Source organism: Orcinus orca, chromosome 2, assembly GCF_937001465.1.
Source record: "Orcinus orca chromosome 2, mOrcOrc1.1, whole genome shotgun sequence".
Classification (NCBI taxonomy): Eukaryota; Metazoa; Chordata; class Mammalia; order Artiodactyla; family Delphinidae; genus Orcinus; species Orcinus orca.
Genome location: NC_064560.1, coordinates 93,276,575 through 93,296,821, shown reverse-complemented (window position 1 = coordinate 93,296,821; position 20,247 = coordinate 93,276,575). Strand labels below are relative to the sequence as shown.

The 20,247-nt window shown below is 41.2% G+C and overlaps 1 protein-coding gene across 3 annotated transcripts in view; it reads right to left on the bottom strand.

The window, feature by feature from the left end:
- Positions 1-20,247, bottom strand: part of INTS14 (integrator complex subunit 14) — a 37,142-nt gene that overhangs the window by 7,084 nt on the left and 9,811 nt on the right. For 2 of the 3 annotated variants that reach the window (XM_004276204.4, XM_033439902.2), the window contains exons 4-9: positions 18,979-19,134; positions 17,645-17,763; positions 17,068-17,210; positions 12,943-13,035; positions 10,886-11,030; positions 9,420-9,553 (exon numbers count right to left, since the gene is read on the bottom strand). In XM_004276204.4, coding sequence (XP_004276252.1) covers positions 9,420-9,553; positions 10,886-11,030; positions 12,943-13,035; positions 17,068-17,210; positions 17,645-17,763; positions 18,979-19,134 — 790 coding nt within the window. The remainder of the gene's footprint in view (positions 1-9,419; positions 9,554-10,885; positions 11,031-12,942; positions 13,036-17,067; positions 17,211-17,644; positions 17,764-18,978; positions 19,135-20,247) is intronic. The other variant, XM_033439903.2, reaches the window with a different exon arrangement.

Genomic DNA, 20,247 nt, shown 5'->3' with positions numbered 1-20,247 from the left:
AATCCATTAACTTCAGTCAGGTTGGGGAACCTGTTCTCAATACTGATGTCCATACTAAACAATCAACTGAGACACATACAAGTGAAAAACAACTTAATGTTTTTAAAAAAACAAGCTTCACTTATCTGCTTTATAAATTAAGGTCAGAGAGGATAAAATTGTTGTACATATAATAATACTAAAGTATATATAAAAATATATGTATATATACATACTGCAATTCTACATAGCCTAGCCCAGCACTCTCCAACAGAACTTTCTGTGATGAGGAATGGTAGCCACAGCCCATGTGACCACTGAACCCTTGACACATGGCTAGTGTAACAGAGGAACTGAATTTTATTTAAATTTAAAGAGCCTCTGTGGTGAGTGGCTACTGGATTAGACAACATAGGTCTAGGCATTGAGAAAATTTAAAAGTAAAATTACGTATAGCCAAATTATGGAAAAGAGCAAGGGAAAGGACTTCCCTAGTGGTCCAATGGTTAAGAATCCGCCTGCCAATGCAGGGGACACGGGTTCGAGCTCTGGTCTGGGAAGATCCCACATGCTGCGGGGCAACTAAGCCTGTGCGCCACAACTACTGAGCCTGCGCTCTAGAGCCCACGAGCCACAACTACTGAGCCTGCGTGCCACAACTACTGAAGCCCATGCACCTATAGCCTGTGCTCCGCAACAAGAGAAGCCACGGCAAGGAGAAGCCCACACCGCAACGAAGAGTGGCCCCTGCTTGCGCACGGGGTCTATTATATATAAAATAGTTTCTTACAAAATAAGACCAAACAAACGAAAAATGAAAACCAACTTAAAAAAACCAACAACATTAACAAAAAGCAAGCAGGACAGAGATGGGCTTAAGGCCCAGGGTTGGCCTCTGGTGCTGCCCTGAGTCTGTGGGCGGGTGCAAGCTGGGGCGGCCGAGGTGCTCAGTCGCCCTTCTGCTTGGGGGCCTGCACAGCAATGAAAGCCCGCGCGCAGCAATGAAGACCCTGCACAGCCAAAAAAAAAAAAAAAAAAAAAAAAAAGAGCAAGGGAAGAAATACCTTTTTGGTGAAACATACCTCATCTTATGGCTTACTAGTTTATTGCTTCCAAGGATTTAAAGCCATGTTGGTTTTATAGTCATGTGGATAAACAAGGGTTTTTGTTTTTCTACCTATTTCCTAAGTCACTGAAACTCTGTCACAAACTTACAAAGCATACTTGTATCTACTGGCTCATTTTACCCTTATTATCATTTGGGGTAGACAAAGAAGGAATCATTTTCCCAACAAGTCTGGGGAGCTTAAATCCCTTGCTCAAATGTTCATGTTGAAAACTGGAATTAGCCCAGTTTCTCTAACTGACCCATAAGCCCTCTAACCCCAATCTTGTCATTAATTTAGATGACTTATACTGGCCTCATACTATCTCTGTCAGTCCCCTCTCCTCCTACCCACTCCAAAAAGTAGTGGCTCAGCTTTCCAGACATTTCCACAAATACTTGTCAATACATAAACCTTTCTAGTCAGGCCAAGATCCCAACAGTTGTTTCCCATGCCACATGCTTATTTCCAACTTCCCTGCCACTGTTCCTGTTATCCCCCTGTCTGGAATGCTCTCCTTTCCTCATTTATTTATTCCCTCCCTCACGTACTCATTCATCATCTATAGTAAGACCTCACTATGCAGCAAGCACTGTGCTAGGAAGTGTGGCTACAGAAGGTATTGTTCAGGCCTCAAGGAACTTATAGAATTTATTAAATTACAACTATGTGCAAAATACTTTACACATACAACTTCTCTCCTTACAGCAACCCTAGAGGGTAGATATTATTAGTCTCATTAAAGATGAGGAAACTGAGGCTCAGATTTCCCAGGGACTCAGCTGGGCCTGGTTTCGAAGACAACACTTCCCCTACTCAACACTGCTGTTCCTCACCTTTCCAAAGTTACTTAAATTCTAGGTCCAGATCCTATCCTACTTTCTCCATGGAGTTGTCCCATATTTTTCTGGTAGACAGTGATTTCTCTAGTCCCTTTTATCCTACAGCACTCAGTGTCAGTACCAAACATTTCAACGTCTAATCGTAGCCTATCTTGTACTGTCTCTAATTGTTTGGAGCCTATATGTGGTAACTGGCTTAGCAGACATTTATGAAAAAAGAACAAGAGATCTTAGAAATAATAAATATGATAGCAGAAATTAAAAAAAAATCAGTTGCAAGATAAAGTTGAAGATTATTTTACAGAACGTACAACAAAAAATGAAAAAAATGGGTAGGGGATGATAAGAAAATTACACACACACACACACACACAAAAATCATAAACATATGTTCTAGAGAGGGAGAACAGAGAATACAAACAGGGGAGAAATCAAAGACATATTCGTGTTCCCAGGAATGAAGAACATGAATTCCTAGATGGAAGGGCCCACTGAGTCCCCAGCCCAATGAGTGAAGAGACCAAAAACTAGGTACATGATTCTGAAAATCTCGAACGCTAGGGCCACTAAAAGAGCCTCAAGGTGTGCAGAGGAAACAGAGATTAGTGTCAAAGCCCTGGCAGTCAGCATGGCACTAGACTCTCAGTAGTGACACTGGAAGCCAGAAGAGACAATAGAGTGATGCTTCGAAACTCTAAAGGAAAATGATTCCCAACCTAGAACTCAATATCCAACCACACTATCAATCAAGTGTAAGGGATGAAATACAGACACTTCCACATATGCAAGATTTCAAATGTTCACTTCCCATGTACCCTTTTCTCAGGAGGATGCATGAAACAGGAGAGCCACGGAAGAGCTATGAAGGGAAGACGCGGGATGACAACTATGCAACCAGCCTAGAGAACCACCAGTCCATTCATGAAACAAGAGGGAGGGAGATGACTCCAAGCAAAAAAAAGAAAGAAACTGACAAAAAAATACGCAAAGGATGTATTTTACTTACGGAGGCATTAGTGATAGGTACACAGAAAACAGCAAAGGAAAACAAGAAAAAAGAAGAGAGAAGTAGAGGAAGGCTGCGAGACAGCCTAGAGTGAGGGCTGCGCTCATCTGCTGCTGGCTCCCCTACAGCCAGGCTGCCCAGCTCTTTCCTGCATCCTCTGAGGATCATCAGTGCCTTTCCAAGAGAGCTTTCCTTTTAATTGAAGTTAGAATACATTTATCTTACCCGCTAGAAAAAAGAAATGTCTAATTAAAAAAAAAAGTAATATCTGGAGTAGGCCACGAAGAGCTGCAAAACAAAGGAAATGTGATGTGGTACACCACACAGCTTAGTAGTAAATAATACTGACTTCACTTAGCAAGGACGGAATACTGATTTACCCAAAAAGAACGCTATAACCACACTGCAAGGATTGAGGAAGGGAAAAATGTGCTTCTTGGGTGGATGGGTGGGGAGGGATGGTAGCGGTAAGAGAGCTAACTAGTTTTCCTTAAAAAGTCAAAAAAAAGACCTTTAAAAGAAAAAAAGGGTCAAGAAATAGCTGTATACTTATATTATTTAGAAATGTAAGTAAACATCAAAAGAAACAATTAAAATTTGAAAATGGTTGTCTCTAGGAACAGAATTAGGAGAAGGGATAAGTATAAACAGTACTATTTTGCAAGCTTTCCTTTGATTAAAAAACATAATTAAAACAGCAGGGTTTCCCTGGTAGTGCAGTGGTTGGGAGTCTGCCTGCCAATGCAGGGGACATGGTTTGGAGCCCTGGTCTGGGAAGATCCCATATGTGGTGGACCAACTAAGCCTGTGCACCACAACTACTAAGCCTGCATTCTAGAGCCCACGAGCCACAACTACTGAGTCTGCATGCCACAACTACTGAAGCCTGTGTGCCTAGAGCCCATGCTCTGCAACAAGAGAAGCCACCACAATGAGAAGCCCACACACTGCAATGAAGAGTAGCCCCTGCTCGCTACAACTAGAGAAAGCCCACGTGCAGCAACGAAGACCCAATGCAGCCAAAAATAAACAAACAAACAAACAAACAAACAGCAGGATCTACCATTAAAATGTGCCTACTCTGCGTCAGGTAGCCAATACACATTCCCTCAATAAATTCTCTAACAACCCTCTAAGATAGGTTTTATTATCACTTATTACTTGTTACCATAATGACAATCCCAATTTCCTAGGACAGTTGTGAGAATTAAATGAGATGATACATTTCATTTTGTCTAGCAGAGTGCCCGGCACAAAGTTAAATTCAAGAGATGTTAGCTCTTATTATCCTCAGGGAAAAGAAGAACAGATAGCGGGAGGGAAAAACAACATGAATACAGGGCTGAGTAAAGAGCAGTTCCATCTGACTTAAGAACACACGTTAGGACTTCCCTGGTGGCGCAGTGGTTAAGAATCTGCCTGCCAATGCAGGGGACATGGGTTCGATCCCTGGTCTGGGAAGATCCCACATGCCATGGAGTAACTAAGCCTGTGTGCCACAACTACTGAGCCTGTGCTCTAGGGCCCGCGAGCCACAACTACTGAGCCCACGTGCCACAACTACTGAAGCCCGTGCGCCTACAGCCTGTGCTCTGCAACAAGAGAAGCCACCGCAATGAGAAGCCCGTGCACTGCATCGAAGAGTGGCCCCCACTCGCCGCAACTGGAGAGAGCCCGCGCAGCAACGAAGACCCAACACAGCCAAAAATAAATGAATAAATAAATTAATTAAAAAAAAAAGAATACGCGTTAACCAGCCAAGCATTGCTAGGTTGGCAGCCATATCAGAAAGGAATGTGAATGTTACTACCTTAGATTATGGACAGGCAGCTGTGGTGAAAACTCTCACAATAGTCTAGGTTAGGGGTGAGCAAGCTTTTTTTGCAAAGGATCAGACAGCAATATTTTAGGCTTTGTGGGTTATACGGTCTCTGTTAAGTACTCAATTCTGCCATTGAAGCAGGAAAGCAGCCATAGATCATATATAAATACATGAGTGACTGTGTAATAAAACTGCATAATAAAATTATATTTACAAAATAAGCGGTGGGCTAGTTTGACCTGCAGGCCCTAGTTAGCTGACCTCTGATCTAAGTGAAAGGTAAAAGAAGCCAGAACAAGGCAAGAGCCATGAGAATGAAGAGACAGAATGAATGTAGGAATGCTGTAGAGAGAACAGGTAAAAGAGGTGAAGAATCTCTCTTTCAACAGACACACACACACACACACACACACACCCAGGTTCTCCTCCAATCACTGTCCTAATTCTGTCCTCTTGTGGTCAAACTTGGCATTTCCATTTCCTCATCTCTAATTCATTCCTCAACCTGTCTCCTGGCTAATCATCTGCTGAAACTCTTACAAAGCCACCAAGAATCTCCTATCTGTTAAGATCAAATGACTGTTTTTTTCTTTAAATGTGATTAAAAAATATTTATTTATTTTATTTTTGGCTGTGTTGGGTCTTTGTTGCTGCACGCAGGCTTTCTCTAGTTGCGGCGAGCCGGGGCTACTCTTCATTGCGGTGCGTGGGCTTCTCATTGCAGTGGCTTCTCCTGTTGCAGAGCACGGGCTCTAGGCGTGTGGGCTTAGTTGCTCTGCAGCATGTGGGATCTTCCCGGATCAGGGCTTGAACCCGTGTCCCCTGAATTGGCCGGGGGATTCTTAACCACTGCACCACCAGGGAAGTCCCAAGATCAAATGACTCTTGATTCATAGTGTCTTCCTTCCTCTTGGTTTCTATTCCTTTCTAAAACTCTTTAATCATTTAAAACACTCATTCTACAGGCTCTTTCAGATTAAGTCCTCAAGGTGCTATTCCTCCTACTGGTCTTTCTTAAAAGAAGAGAAAATCCTCACATGATTTTAAACTTTTTTTCAAATCATGAACTCATTTCCAGTGGGGACTGTTTTTTCTGCAGCACTCTTTTTGCCCTGGTTGCAGAGGAATTCCTACACAGCCATTTATATTAGCTTCTGGAGGATGCACCATGGATTTCATTGCTTCAGGACCAGTTTTTGCACTGTTTGGTTTGGGAATGGGTCATGTTGATCCACATGGTGCAGGACTTGGGCTTCAACTTCTCATAGGAGACTTTTATGTTTCTTTATATGCAGAAAAGTAGGTAGAAACAATGGGTAGAATTTTTCTTATCATCCTCTCACTGAGAGGGTAGACCTTCCATACTCCCAGCTTTACTCAGAGATTTCAGCTCTTTGTCTTTTCTCCTGTTCCTGTGTGAACTTCAAAAGCCCAGCCCCTGGATCCTAGCTCAAGAGTTGGCAAACTATGGCTGGCTGCCTGTTTAAGAATTAAGAATTTTTAAAATATTTTTAAAAGGTTTATGATTGTGCTACAATGGCAGTGTAGTGGTTATGACAAAACCCATAATGGCCTGTAAAATATTTATCATACGGCCCTTTACTGAAAAAGTTTGCTGACCCTTGGCCTAGCTTCTACGGCCTATATTCCATCAAAATCTTCTTTAGGCTTCAATGGCAAAAGACATCCTTCAGACCTTAACTGACATGTATGCACATGTGTATAAGACATTGTAGGCTGTGTCTCATATGTGCTCATGAGACACTGTACTTCTTTCTTGAATCCCTTTATTCTCTTGGCGTCTGTGACATCCCTTTCTTCTACTTTTTCTCTTTCATCTGCCTCTTCTCATTTTCCTTTACTGGTGCCAATTCCACTGCTACTAGTAGTTGGTCCTTTTTAGGAGTCTGGTCCTTGGCTCTCTTTTTTCCTTAACGTATATACTCTCCTGAGGCTATGGCTTCTTACAGTGCGGTTATTGACCTAGATTGTAATCACTTGGGTAATATTAAAACTGCAGGGACTTCGCTGGTGGCGCAGTGGTTAAGAATCTGCCTTCCAATGCAGGGGACATGAGTTCGAGCCCTGGTCAGGGAAGGTCCCACATGCCACGGAGCAACTAAGCCCGTGCACCACAACTACTGAGCCTGTGCTCTAGAGCCTGGATGCCATAACTACTGAAGCCCGCGTGCCTAGAGACCGTGCTCCGCAACAAGAGAAGCCACCGCAATGAGAAGCCTGTGCACCGCCACGAAGAGTAGCCCCCGCTCGCGACAACTAGAGGAAGCCCACACACAGCAACGAAGACCCAGTGCAGCCAAAAATAAATAAATTTATAAAAAAAAGAAAAAAACCCTGAAAGTTCCTGGCTTGAATCCAGACCAAATGAGTCAGAATCTCTGTAGGTAGGGCCCAGGAAACAATTTCTTTTTTAAATATTTATTTATTTTTATTTATTTTTGGTTGCATGGGGTCTTAGTTGCAGCACGTGGGATCTTCATTGAAGCATGCAGGCTCCCTTGTTGCGGCGCGCAGGCTTCTCTCTAGTTGTGGTGTGAGGGTTTTCTCTTCTCTAGTTATGGCGCACAGGCTCCAGGGCGTGAGGGCTCTGGAGTTTGCGGCACGCAGGCTCTCTAGTTGAGGTGCGTGAGCTCAGCAGTTGTGGTGCATGGTCCTAGGTGCCCCGTGGCATGTGGGATCCTAGTTCCCTGACCAGGGATCAAATCTACGTCCCCTGCATTGTAAGGCAGATTCTTTACCACTGGACCACCAGGGAAGTCCCAGGAAACAGAATTTTTAAACAAGTTCTCCAGTTTTACTTTTGTATACCAAAACTCAAATTTGTGAACTATTGCCCTAAGCAATCTCCCTCATTATCATCATTTTAACTATCAGCATTATGCTTATAACTAAAAATTATATTTTCAACTCTGCCCTCTCTCCTGAACTCCAGATTCTCACAGGAATTGTTTATAGGCACCTCCACCTAAATCTCACAGGCATAAACTTAACATGCACAAAAGATGTTCTTCCCAAATCTACTCTTATTCCTCTGTTCTGTTTCAATTGATAGTACCACCTTTCACCCTATAGCTCCGGTCAGAAACCTGGGATCATTCTCAACTCTTCTCTTCCCTCTATTCTCATATCTAAATACTGTTGTTTCTACCTCCTAAATACCTTTTGTATGGATCCCATCGTCTCTATCGCCAGCCACTGCCCCTGTTCTGCCTTTCATCTTCACAACCCCAGGACTGTCACAGTAGACTTCTAACTACAAGATGCCCTTACCTTTTCAAATCCACACTCCACAGAGTTCTTTTTCTAAATGCAAAATTTATGATCTTTCACTTGGATTTCAGCCATACTGCACAACTCCAGGGGGTACCAGTACCTAGAATACAAAGTCATCTAACTGGTATCTCCACTGTTCTCATTACAGCCAGAAGGATCTGATCATATTACTCCCTTCAGTGGCTTCCCAGCATCTGCAGAATAAAGTCTCAGCTCTTCACATTTCAGACGAGGCCTGCCCTGCTGTACCACTGCCAATCTCTAACCTACCATCTGGCCTTCCCACCCCTCCCTCACACTTTGTGCTCCATTTGGGCAGGATGCCCTTTCTGCCTTCACTAGCTCAGCAAATTCCTCTTTTTCTTCAAAACTCAGCTAGGGTGTCTCTTCTCTGTGCAGATTTTCCTGAGTCCTCTAGGCAGAGCTGACCATCCCCTCCTTCAGGCCAACTCTGATCTCGTGCCAGCTCATGTTTATTACGCCACTCTCCGCTAGACTTTGAGTAACTCCTGCTAACTCTTTTAGCCCCCACACCTGGCACAGAATAGGTTGCATGGTAGATGTTCCTAAAATTTAAATGGGCCCAAATAAGTCAAGGGTGACACTACAGCTGGAGCCTGAGTACCTAGGAGTACAAAGGCCTCAATCAGAGGGAGTAGGAAAATCAGAAGAAACAGTTCATGGGGGAAGCGGGGAGAGACAACAGTTTCTGCAATAAACATGCTAAGCTTAGGACTGTGACAGAATATCCAGGTGGAGAGGTCCAAGGGGGAACTGGAAATATAATATGCAAGTTTCAGGGAGAGATCAAGCAGCACCAGAGTCAGAGATTTTTGGGACTCTGAAGCTATAACAGCTGATGAAATAACCAAGAGAGAATAATAACCCAAGAGAAGAAGGCAAAGAACAACACCTTGGGAATCATGAGGCAAGAGGAAGAAAAGACAAGATGACAAGAGAGAAAAGTTGCCAAGGAAAAAGATAAGTACTAGGTGAATGCAATGTTAGGAAAACTAAGGGAAAATAGTTTCAAGAAGGAATGGGATTAAATTATCTATGAATGACTAGGGGTACCTGGGTTGAAAATAGTACACTAAAGAAAAAAGTTTATGGAGAATAGCTTTTCACTCCAAACATTTAGAGCATTTATTTTTACTTGAAGCAACCTAAATATTTGTTTCCCCTGAGCTGTAAAATTAAAAGTGCAAACATCAAACTCTCTTGGGGTTCTCCATGTACATATCCAGAGTCAGAAACCACAGGGCACTCATAAGGGAAATCACGCAGCTCTCTGACTGCACAGACAGAGTCATTCTGAACAGCAGAGAGAAAACAAAGTCAGGATAAATAAAATCTAATCTGGGTTATACCTGAAATAGGACCCAACTGTGCCATTTTCCCTAGCCATGGGAGAGGTTCTGGGCCAGGCTCAAAGAGAGACATCATGAGGTTTGATTTCTTCTTGCTGTCAGCTTGGGAGTAGAGCATTCCGTGCCATTCAGGACTAGATGGAGAGAAGATGGAAGATCAGAAGAACATCAAGCCTGGGACTGTCAAGTTAAATAACTCTAGCCTGTGTTTTTCTCTTGAGAGACATGGTTTTCAGCTTTGAAATTAGGTGCATTACTTTTACTAAAGTCAAATCCTAAACCTAAAAATGCATACTGATGTCCCCTAATATTACCATTCCTTGGGGACAGGTATTATTATTCAATTATGTAGATATGGAAATCAAAAGCAGTCTTAAAAGAGAAAAAAAAAATCACAAGGGCAGCAAGTAGCTGCAGGGGTGGTGACAAGTAAGGGCTGAGACCTATAGGTTTTTTCAGCCGCCTCCGAATCATTCACAGCAGTACCACAGAGAGAAGCCCCTCTAACAAAGGGCACAAAGCCATCACCCAGCTCTGCTCCCACTTCTCAAAGGGCCCCAGGTGATTCTCCTACTCAGAGACAGTACAAGTAGCCTGAGTACCAAGAAATATAGCAAACTGATACCTAATAAGAATTGCACTTTTCTTTCTGGATCAGCTAATTTTAACTCAAGCAGAAAAGGAGCCATGCTTCCTCTGAGCATTCCTAACCTCTTGATTTTCTCTACCAGTCAATCCCAGGTGATGGCCAGAAGATGACCTCTTCTTCTCTGACAACAGGTATTATAGAAAGGGAAGCAGAGAGTTTTGCAGATTTTGAGACTACAGCGAAAAGTGAAAGCTAGAAGGGCTTTCCTCATAGGGAAGGAATACAGCAGAGTGGTTACGAGCATGGGCTATGGAGTCACAATACGTGGATAAGATCCTGGCTCTTTCATTTACTAGCTGTGTGACCTTGAGCAAGTACCATGACTTGCTCTCGAAGCCTCAGTTTCTTCATCTAAGGAATGGGGATAATACTGATACCTCCTGTATAGTGAGGTATATAAAGTGCCTAGAGAAGTACCTGGCACATGGTAAAATGTTCAATGTTATCCGTATGTTTTTTCATTTAGTTTTACCTCCTCATTTTACAGCTGAGGAGTCTGTGCATACTGCATAAGATCCTACAACAAGTTAGTAGCATTACTTAAACTGACCCCAGGTTTCCTAGATAGGATGGAAAAGAGGAAAACTGAGAAAAGATATTATATAAAGGCAATATAATTAAAAGATTCACTCTGTACTTATTATAGGGGATGCTTTAAAGAGTAGTGTAGAAGGTGATAGTACGTGGGAAGGATATGGCAGACAGAGAAAAAAAGTGACGAGATCCTTTCTATTCTTTCTTTCAGAAAAGTCTGGGGAATACTCCACTATAAATTGATTCTCCCTTTCACTCAACCAAAGGTAAAAAAGTTTCTTACCCTAATTGAACTATCGCCACCATTCCTTCCACTTTTAGGCTGCCATGGAGCAGGACACAAAAGTTGGGTATTTTGCCTGCAATCTGATTGGCTGAATTTTCATCTTCGTTGTCATCCGTTATACCAGTACCCACCTCATCACCTTCTATGAAAAGAAGAGAAAACCAGTCAGACTGAGATTAGCTACAAAAACTCCAAACTCCAGTTGTACTCTTGGCTCTTTCTAGCCCTGGAAGGAAAGTATACAAAATTATAAAGGAATATTATAACAAGTAAGAAAAACTCATATTCTGGTTTTCCTATGTCCAAATAAAAATCAGTTTTCACATGTTATATGAATTCCACTTATATGAAACATCCAGAAGAGGCAAATCTATACAGATAGGATATCAGTAGTTACCTGAGGCTGAGAGAGATGGAAGGTTATGGGTTGATAGCTAAAAGGTTTCTTTCTGAGGTAGTGAAAATTCTAAAATTCTGATTCAAAAATTGTGGTTATGGTTGCATAACTTTGTAAATACACTAAAAACTACTGAATTGTACACTTTAAATGGGTGAAATGTATGGTATATGAATTATATTTCAGTGAAGCTGCTACACAAAAAATCAGCTTTCCATAGTTTCTACTGGAACACTAAGCTAGAGGCTCTCTGGGGGTTTCAGGCACCATCGAAACAGAAACAGATTCAGAGATGTCAAGAGTGTTCTCAACTGACAGCCTTCAGGCAGCACGTGGATGGGATACCCCAAAGAACAGTGACCACTCCATAAGCTTCTTGACTCACTTCTCCAACTCCAGGTTCTCTCATACACTCTGCTGACAAATGAATGAATCTTCCTCCAATTAACTTCCTTCTGGAACTGTGTACTCAAGCTGATTCAAAGACTTTCTAATTCAATAGAAAGATCTTCCTGGTTTAGTTTGACATTCAACAGCCCTTACAACACGGCTCCATTTTGCCTTCCCATACTTTTCTTCCCACTGTTTTCCTATACAAACTCTTTGTTTTGCCCACTTTCTTTCTTGGCAATTTATATGGGCACGCAGAATTCCCAGGATCTTAGGAATAAGGTAAACTCAGTTGTTATCAATATCAGTAACAGTAAGGTAAAGTATAAACAAAAGGATCATAATCGGTCATCTGTGAGAACATATCAAAGATTCTGTCTATGAATATGTGATGGAGGGTTATGGAATACCTAACACTCCAACTGAAATAACCATGAGTAAATGGAATGTGGTCATAACTCAGTGAGTGGAAACCTGATTGTATATACTTCTTGGAGAAAGCTGGTGAATATAAAGGAGACGGTCAGCCTAAAACATAGAAAAGAGAAGTTTAAAGTGCTAGAGACTAACATTCTCCAGAGAGATGCTGAACGTAGGAGATGACTTTATAGTTGCTGGAGAAATACATTCTGTAGTAATGAGGCCTCACAAGGACCTGGATTCATTCACTCATTCAACAGTATTTACTGAGTATCTACTATGTGCTAGGCACCAGTAGAGAACAGGTGTGGTTTCTCCCCTTATAAAGCTGTATTCCACATTGATCAGGCAACCTTCTGAGAACTACTTTGGTTTCCCCAGCATGCTCCCACAGGGAAAGGCAGAGCCCAGGATGAGGGACTAAGCACTGTCATCTCTAAAGAGGATTTCCACTGTAAATTAACGAAGCAGCACACAATAAATATGCGTCAAAATGCTTTCTAGGGCTTCCTTGGTGGCGCAGTGGTTGAGAGTCTGCCTGCCAATGCAGGGGACACAGGTTCGTGCCCCGGTCTGGGAAGATCCCACATGCCACGGAGCGGTTAGGCCCGTGAGCCATGGCCGCTGAGCCTGCGCGTCCGGAGCCTGTGCTCCGCAACGGGAGAGCCACAACAGTGAGAGGCCCACGTACCGCAAAAAAACACCAAAAAAACCAAAAAAACCAATCTAATAACTACTCCTTTCCCCCAAATTCTGCAAAATGGGCTATTCTACTATCTTACATTTAAGAATAACTTTAGATAATAAGATACTTCATATGTATCACTGGAATAGGAAGAGAACTCACCTTTGTTAAGTGCTATAGGTAGAACCAGATGTCTGGACAGAACAGGGGGACTTGAAATATCAGCTATATCAATAAATCCCACTATTTCCAAATCTGAAAAGAAGGAATCAACATAGAATTAACTCGTAACAAACAATAAATGCTGGAGACGGTGTGGAGAAAAGGGAACCATCCTACACTGTTGGTGGGAATGTACCAATAAACTGGTACAGCCTCTACAGAGAACAGTATGGAGGTTCCTTAACAAACTAAAAACTGAGCTACCATGTGACCCAGCAATCCCACTCCTGGGCATATATCCGGAGAAATCTGTAAGGATGCATGCACCCCGATGTTCACTGTAGCACTATTTACAATAGCCAGGACATGGAAGCTACCTAAATGTCCATCGACAGAGGAATGGATAAAGAAGATGTGGCACATATATACAATGGAATATTACTCAGCCATAAAAGGAATGAAATAATGCCATTTGCAGTGACATGGATGGACCCAGAGATTGTCATACAGAGTAAAGTAAGTCAGAAAGAGAAAGAAAAATATTGTAAAATATCACTCGTATGTGGAATCTAGAAAAATGGTACAGGATTTCCCTGGTGGTTCAGGGGTTAAGAATCCACCTGCCAATACAGGGGACATGGGTTCGATCCCTGGTCTGGGAAGATCCCACAGGCCCCGGAGCAACTAAGCCCACGCACCGCAACTACTGAAGCATGCGCGCCTAGAGCCTGTGCTCTGAAATAAGAGAAGCCACCGCAATAAGAAGCCCGCACACCGCAACGAAGAGTAGCTCCCGTTCGCTGCAAGTAGAGAAAGCACACGCCCAGCAACGAAGACCCAATGCATCCAAAAAAAAACAAAAAAAAAAAAGAAAAGAAAAATGGTACAGATGAACTTACTTGCAAAGCAGAAACAGAGACACAGATGTAGAAAACAAACTTATGGTTATCAAGGGGGGAAGGGGGAATGGGATGAATTGGGAGATTGGGATTCACACATATACACTACTGTATATAAAATAGATAACTGGGCTTCTCTGGTGGCGCAGTGGTTGAGAGTCCGCCTGCCGATGCAGGGGAAACGGGTTCGTGCCCCGGTCTGGGAGGATCCCACATGCCGCGGAGCGGCTGGGCCCGTGAGCCATGGCCGCTGAGCCTGCGCGTCCGGAGCCTGTGCTCCACAACGAGAGAGGCCACAACAGTGAGAGGCCCGCGTACCGCAAAAAAAAAAAAAAAAAAAAAAAGAAAAAGATAACTAATGAGAACCTACTGTATAGCACAGGGAACTCTACTCAATGCTCTGTGGTGACCTAAATGGGAAGGAAATCTAAAAAAGAGTGGATATATGTGTATGTATAACTGATTCACTTTGCCGTACAGCAGAAACTAACACAACATTGTAAAGCAACTATACTCCAATAAAAATTAATTAAAAACAAAGAATTAATTTGTTATGGGAAAGTACATTATTTTCTATGTACTAGATTTCATAAACACAAGGTTTAGATCGGGAATTCAAATATGATGACTAGGAAGGTTATTAGAAGTTTCTCTGAATGACTCTAATACTTTGCATTTTAAGTAACTAAGAAATTAAGGATAACTGTCTTTTATTTAATGGACTTAAGTTATACGACAAATCAGCTAGACTATTTTTATGAGGCTAGTTCCCCAGCCAAGGCAAAAGCTTAATGGTTAAGTCTCTCTGAATAGTCAGGATGTTCAGGTCACCAGGGGGCGTCATAGTAAAATACTTCCACAACAACTGCAAGCAGCTATGCCTGGAGGGTAAGGCTTTTGCATTAAAACTGTTTCCCTGAGAAAGAAATACATTCTCTACAAAATCAAGGTAGCAGTGTACATATGACAATGGTTTCTTTGCTTTATAGAAGCTGTATTAAAGACCAAAAGTATTTGTTGAAAATCTAAAATAAGTTAAAAAAAAAAAAGTTGTAACCCAAAGAGTACTTTCTGGAAGTTTTTTCTTTTCTTTTTTTTTTTTTTGCTGTTCGCAGGCCTCTCACTGTTGTGGCCTCTCCCGTTGCAGAGCACAGGCTCCGGACGCGCAGCCTCAGCGGCCATGGCTCACGGGCCCAGCCGCTCCACGGCACGTGGGATCTTCCCGGACCGGGGCACGAACCCATCTCCCCTGCATCGGCAGGCGGACTCTCAACCACTGCGCCACCAGGGAAGCCCTGGAAGTTTTTTCTGATTATATAAGTAGTATAAAAACTTAGAAAACACTAAAAACTGTAAAGAAGAAAAATAAAGTCACTCATCATTCCTCATCAAAGGAAACCTCTATTAATATTTTACTGAATTGCTTTTTAGTCTTTCTTCTAGGCATATACACATTCATATTCTCAAAACAATGTTTTAAAAAATCAGGATCATGGTGAGTATACCATACTTCTTATACATCAGGAAATCTGCTTCTCTGGAGTTTTGCTATCATTACCTTCTTTAGCTGAGTAACGAATGAATCAGCATAAGCAGTTATATATTTTTCATCTGAGTAGAAAAAGGCCTATGTTTTAGTGGTTTAAATATAAGCTATAACAAAAATCTTGGACTAGAAGCTTTTATAAGTTAGTCCATTAAATAAAGGACAATTATCCTTATTTTCTTAGTTACTTAAAATGAAAAGCATTAGAGCCATTCAGAGAACTTCCAATAACCTTCCTAGTTATCATATTTGAATTCCCCACCTAAACACTGCATTTGTGAAATCTAGTATATAGAAAGTAATGTACTTCTGGGAAGAAAAGATCTATTTGAAGTTACTCATCCTAAAAGGGTGGGAGGGAAGTGGAATATAACTGGTTTGAAGGCAACAAAACATTTGGCACACTGCTGTCTAGTCACAATGAAAGAGATGGATGAGCTATTTCTAGCAGGAGCAGAAAATAAAGGCACAGAAAACAAAACAGCCTGTGCACAGCCCTTCACTCAAAAACTCCTTAAAGTCTACACAACCAAGAATGAAATGAATTTCCAGCTGTACTTAATTTTAATCATTTAAAAATTTTTTCATTATATCTTTTATTATTAATTAATTAATTAATTAATTTTTGGCTGCTTTGGGTCTTCGCTGTTGCATGCGGGCTTTCTCTAGTCGCAGTGAGCAGGGGCTGCTCTTTGTTGCGGTGTGCGGGCTTCTTCTCACTGCGGTGGCTTCTCTTGTTGCGGAGCACGGGCTCTAGGCACGCGGGCTTCAGTAGTTGTGGCTCACGGGCTCTAGAGTGCAGGCTCAGTAGTTGCGGCGCATGGGCTTGGTTGCTCCACAGCATGTGGGATCTTCCCAGACCAGCGCTCGAACCCGTGTTCCCTGCACTGGCAGGAGGGTTCTTAACCACTGCGCCACCAGGGAAGTCCAATTTTAATCATTTGTTGATTGAACAATTACCTAGTGAACATCTACTAAGCATCAGACACTAAGCCAGGCACTGAGGGTGTGCAGTGGTGACTCAAAACAGTGATGGTTAAACATATACCCACCACTCAAGGAGTCCACCTGCCAATATGAGACAACTCTCTTCTCTACTACCCCTTGTTACTTTTGATTATTGGCTTTGCCAATTTAACCTAAGCATAGCACTGGCAACATGGTAGAAGCCATAACACATTGCTTTCTTTTAGTCATAATACAAGCTGCAGGATTAGAGGGGTACAATATATCACAACTGAGACCTGAGAGACCATCATTTCTCCTAGAGATTCCACTCACCTAGCCAATAAGAACTAGAGGAAGTGACTTGTCCAGGGTCACAGAGGAAAAGTCACACAGCCAAGTCTAAAAGCTAGCTCTTCATATATGACCTTAATAATGACGCTAATCCGTCTTACTATCTCTATTAAGAACTACCTCAAGGATTTCAATGCTAGTGAATCTGGCCCTGGTTTCCAACTCTAGTAATTTGTGGTTATAATCATCTAGGATCAGAGATTAACTCATGACCTCACCACGGAAGACTACTAATCTGCCACCCCTTAGGCAATGCAACCTCCCATCCAAAGTATACTGGCATTTCTTTTCAACCCTCCTGGAGAGAGGAGAGTAAAAGTCAGAAGTTAGAAGAAAGTAGGGATAACAGAAGAACTAAGAATGAAGTATAAAAAAAGTTACCTGTGTTAATGACTTTAGGGATAGGATCGATTTCCTCGTCTACAACAAAAGGTTCTGGCCTGGGGAAGACTTGCACATCAGCGGTTAGGTGGCCACACTTGAGAACAGCATGGAAAGGTGTATATGCCAGATCTATCAGTTTTCTAGAATATGATGATTATTTGTTACAGAAAGAGTAATATGATACGTATAATTTTTTTCAAGTAATCTTTTTAAGATGTCAAGTTTGTTTTCCCTTCAAGTTGATTCCAAAGCTATGATCTGACCATTCGTGAAACAGAACAAAATCTGATATTTTTGGTGAGGAAATTTCAATTCTGAAAAGCCCAAAAGCAGTTAAGTCTTTGAAATTGCTGTCATTGTAAGGAAGTCAATACCTATAGACATTATAGATTTAGTCATGCTTAATTTAAAAGGGAGTCAACACTTAAAAATCACTACTACCAATCATTTTATCTGAAAAATGTGCAACTTGGGGAAAATGAAATGACACAACTAGAAACAGTAAAATAGATATTATTGTCTGACATCAAATTATAATGCTGGATTGTAAGAAGGCAAAAAAGTATATACTCACCCAAACATAGACTGTACATTTTTCAAGCACAGGGGGCCATCAATAGTAAAAATCTGCCCTTCACCATTGTTTAAATCTATAAGACGTTCAAGGCAATCCAAGGAATCAGTGCTCTGAAGCTACAAAGCAAAACAGATGACTCTTTTAAAGTGGCATAAAATGCCAGATTGTTATCAGTACACTAAGGTCACAAAACGAAGATGATTTTTTTTAACAATGTGAGAAGGAAAATAACTAACAATTTTGACTCAAGGTTACCAAAGAGGAATGTTATATAAAATTATACCAGTAGAGCTATTTCATTCCAAGTAGTTTTGCAAAGATTCAGAGGTGACCACAGTTGGTATTCACATAGCACCTTCCCTTCCAAGTGTTTCTAACATATTTTGGTAAGAACCATCATTATTTATATTTTAAAGATAGAAAAACTGAGGTGAAGAAAAGTTAAATAACTTTCCAAAATAAATGGGAAAACCAGGAGATAAGAGTTTAATAAAACATACATCAGAGTAATGTTACTTAACAACAACAAAAAATCAAAGCACACTTCTGTCAACATTTCTGGTGTGATGGACATAAGAATTCCTAAGTGAGGGAAACACCTAACACCAAAAAGAACATTCTGACTCTGTAGCATCTGAAGAATCTTTGTGGGAAGTAGGACGGATAACAACTCCAGCTATGTTTCCTGAGATGTGGCAACACTCTGCTTTCAGAAAGCATTTGAGACATAGAGTCTTTTCAAATATAATCAGTAATTAGTGTCAGTTGAAACAATGGAGTTCAATGTTATACTATAGGCATGCCTCATTTATTGAGTTTCGCAGATATTGCCTTTTTTTTTAAACAAAGGTCTGTGGCAAACCTGTGTCAAGCAATTTTATTGGCACAATTTTTCCACAGGATTTTCTCACTTTGTCTCTGTGTCACATTTTGGTAATTCTCGCAATATTTCAAACCCTCCACCAGCAAAAAGATTACAACTTGTTGAAGGCTCAGATGATGGTTAGCACTCTTTGGCAATAAAATATTTTTAAAATAAGGTATGTACATTGGTTTTTTTTAGACAGTGCTATTTATTGCACTCTTAATAGACAACAGTATAGTACAAACAAAGCTTTTTTTATATGCACTGGGAAAAAAAGAAATTAATGCGACTTGCTTTATTGTGATCCCCGCTTTACAGTGGTGGTCTGGAATGGAACCTGCAATATCTCCGACACATGCCTGTATATGTAATATAATATTAATGGAATATACTAAAAAATATATTCCATTTCTGAGTCCTAAAATGTATCTAATCAAACTAAAAAGAACTTAGTAAAAAGCATTACCTCCTCCAGATTTGCCATGCACATGATGTATAACTTAGATGGGAAAGGAAAAGGTAGTGGGAACCTGTTGCTCTCACTGCGTTGGCTGTGAGTAGCTAGGGAGTGCCGCAGTGACCCTCTACCAATGCCAAGACAGCCATCTGTCACCAGAACAACCTGTTTGCAAAAAGGGAGAGGAGTTTTGTACATGAAATAACATATTTATTTAAAGCAGTCTCATTTGGCAATGTTTTCATTTCTCCCTAATTGCATTTACACTGAAAAATGTACCTCTGCAGGAATACAAACAAAGATGTGAATAAATCTCAACAACATTTGTCAAGTGAAAGATGACAGACACATTGTATTGATACGATTCTACACATATATATTAAGTTCAGACCACGTAAAACAAAACTAAGATAAATCAAATAGGGGTTGTGGGGTGATACTGAGTAGAAAGGGGCATGAGAAAACTCTGTAGGGTAATGGAAATGTTCTATATCTTAACTGGAGGAGTGGTTACATAGGTATATACATTTGTGAAAACTCAGTAAACTGTATACTTAAGATCTATGCATTTTACTGTATTTTATCTTATTAAACCTTTAAAAAAGCACCTACCTATGAACACTTAAAAAAAAGACAAAACCATTCATAACCAATTCTTACTTAATTGTATTAAAACTAGAACGCTATCTCTTAGAGAAGGAGTTGGCACCTAAGACACTGGTGTCAAAAATGGCATAAAGGGTACTTCCCTGGTGGTCTAGCGGTAAAGAATCTGCCTTCCAATGCAGGGGACACAGGTTCGATCCCTGGTTGGGGAACTAAGATCCCACATGCCCTGGGGCAACTAAGCTCACGTGCCCTGGAGCCTGCGCACCACAAAGAGAGAGAGAAAACTCGCATACCACAACTAGAGAGAGGCCTGCGCACTGCAACAAAAAGATCCCGCATGCTGCAACTAAGACCTGAAGCAGCAGAAAAAGAAAAAAAGAAAAAAAATGGCATAAGGACCTATTTTACGTGTGTCCCTAGGAAATACCAGCACAGAAGTCTGAAGACTGAACCTTGACACTTTATTTTCAAAGATGACAAACTTTACCTACCCCTGCTCAACTAAAATGACAACTGCATTAAATATGTATTTATAAAAGCCATTTAACCAGACATGGACAAGACCTTTAAAATGCACTCTAAATCAACCGATAATTTTTAAAAGCCTTCAAAACATACCAACAATAGACATTAGTTACAAATCATTTTCCTTTTCCTCACTGTTTAATG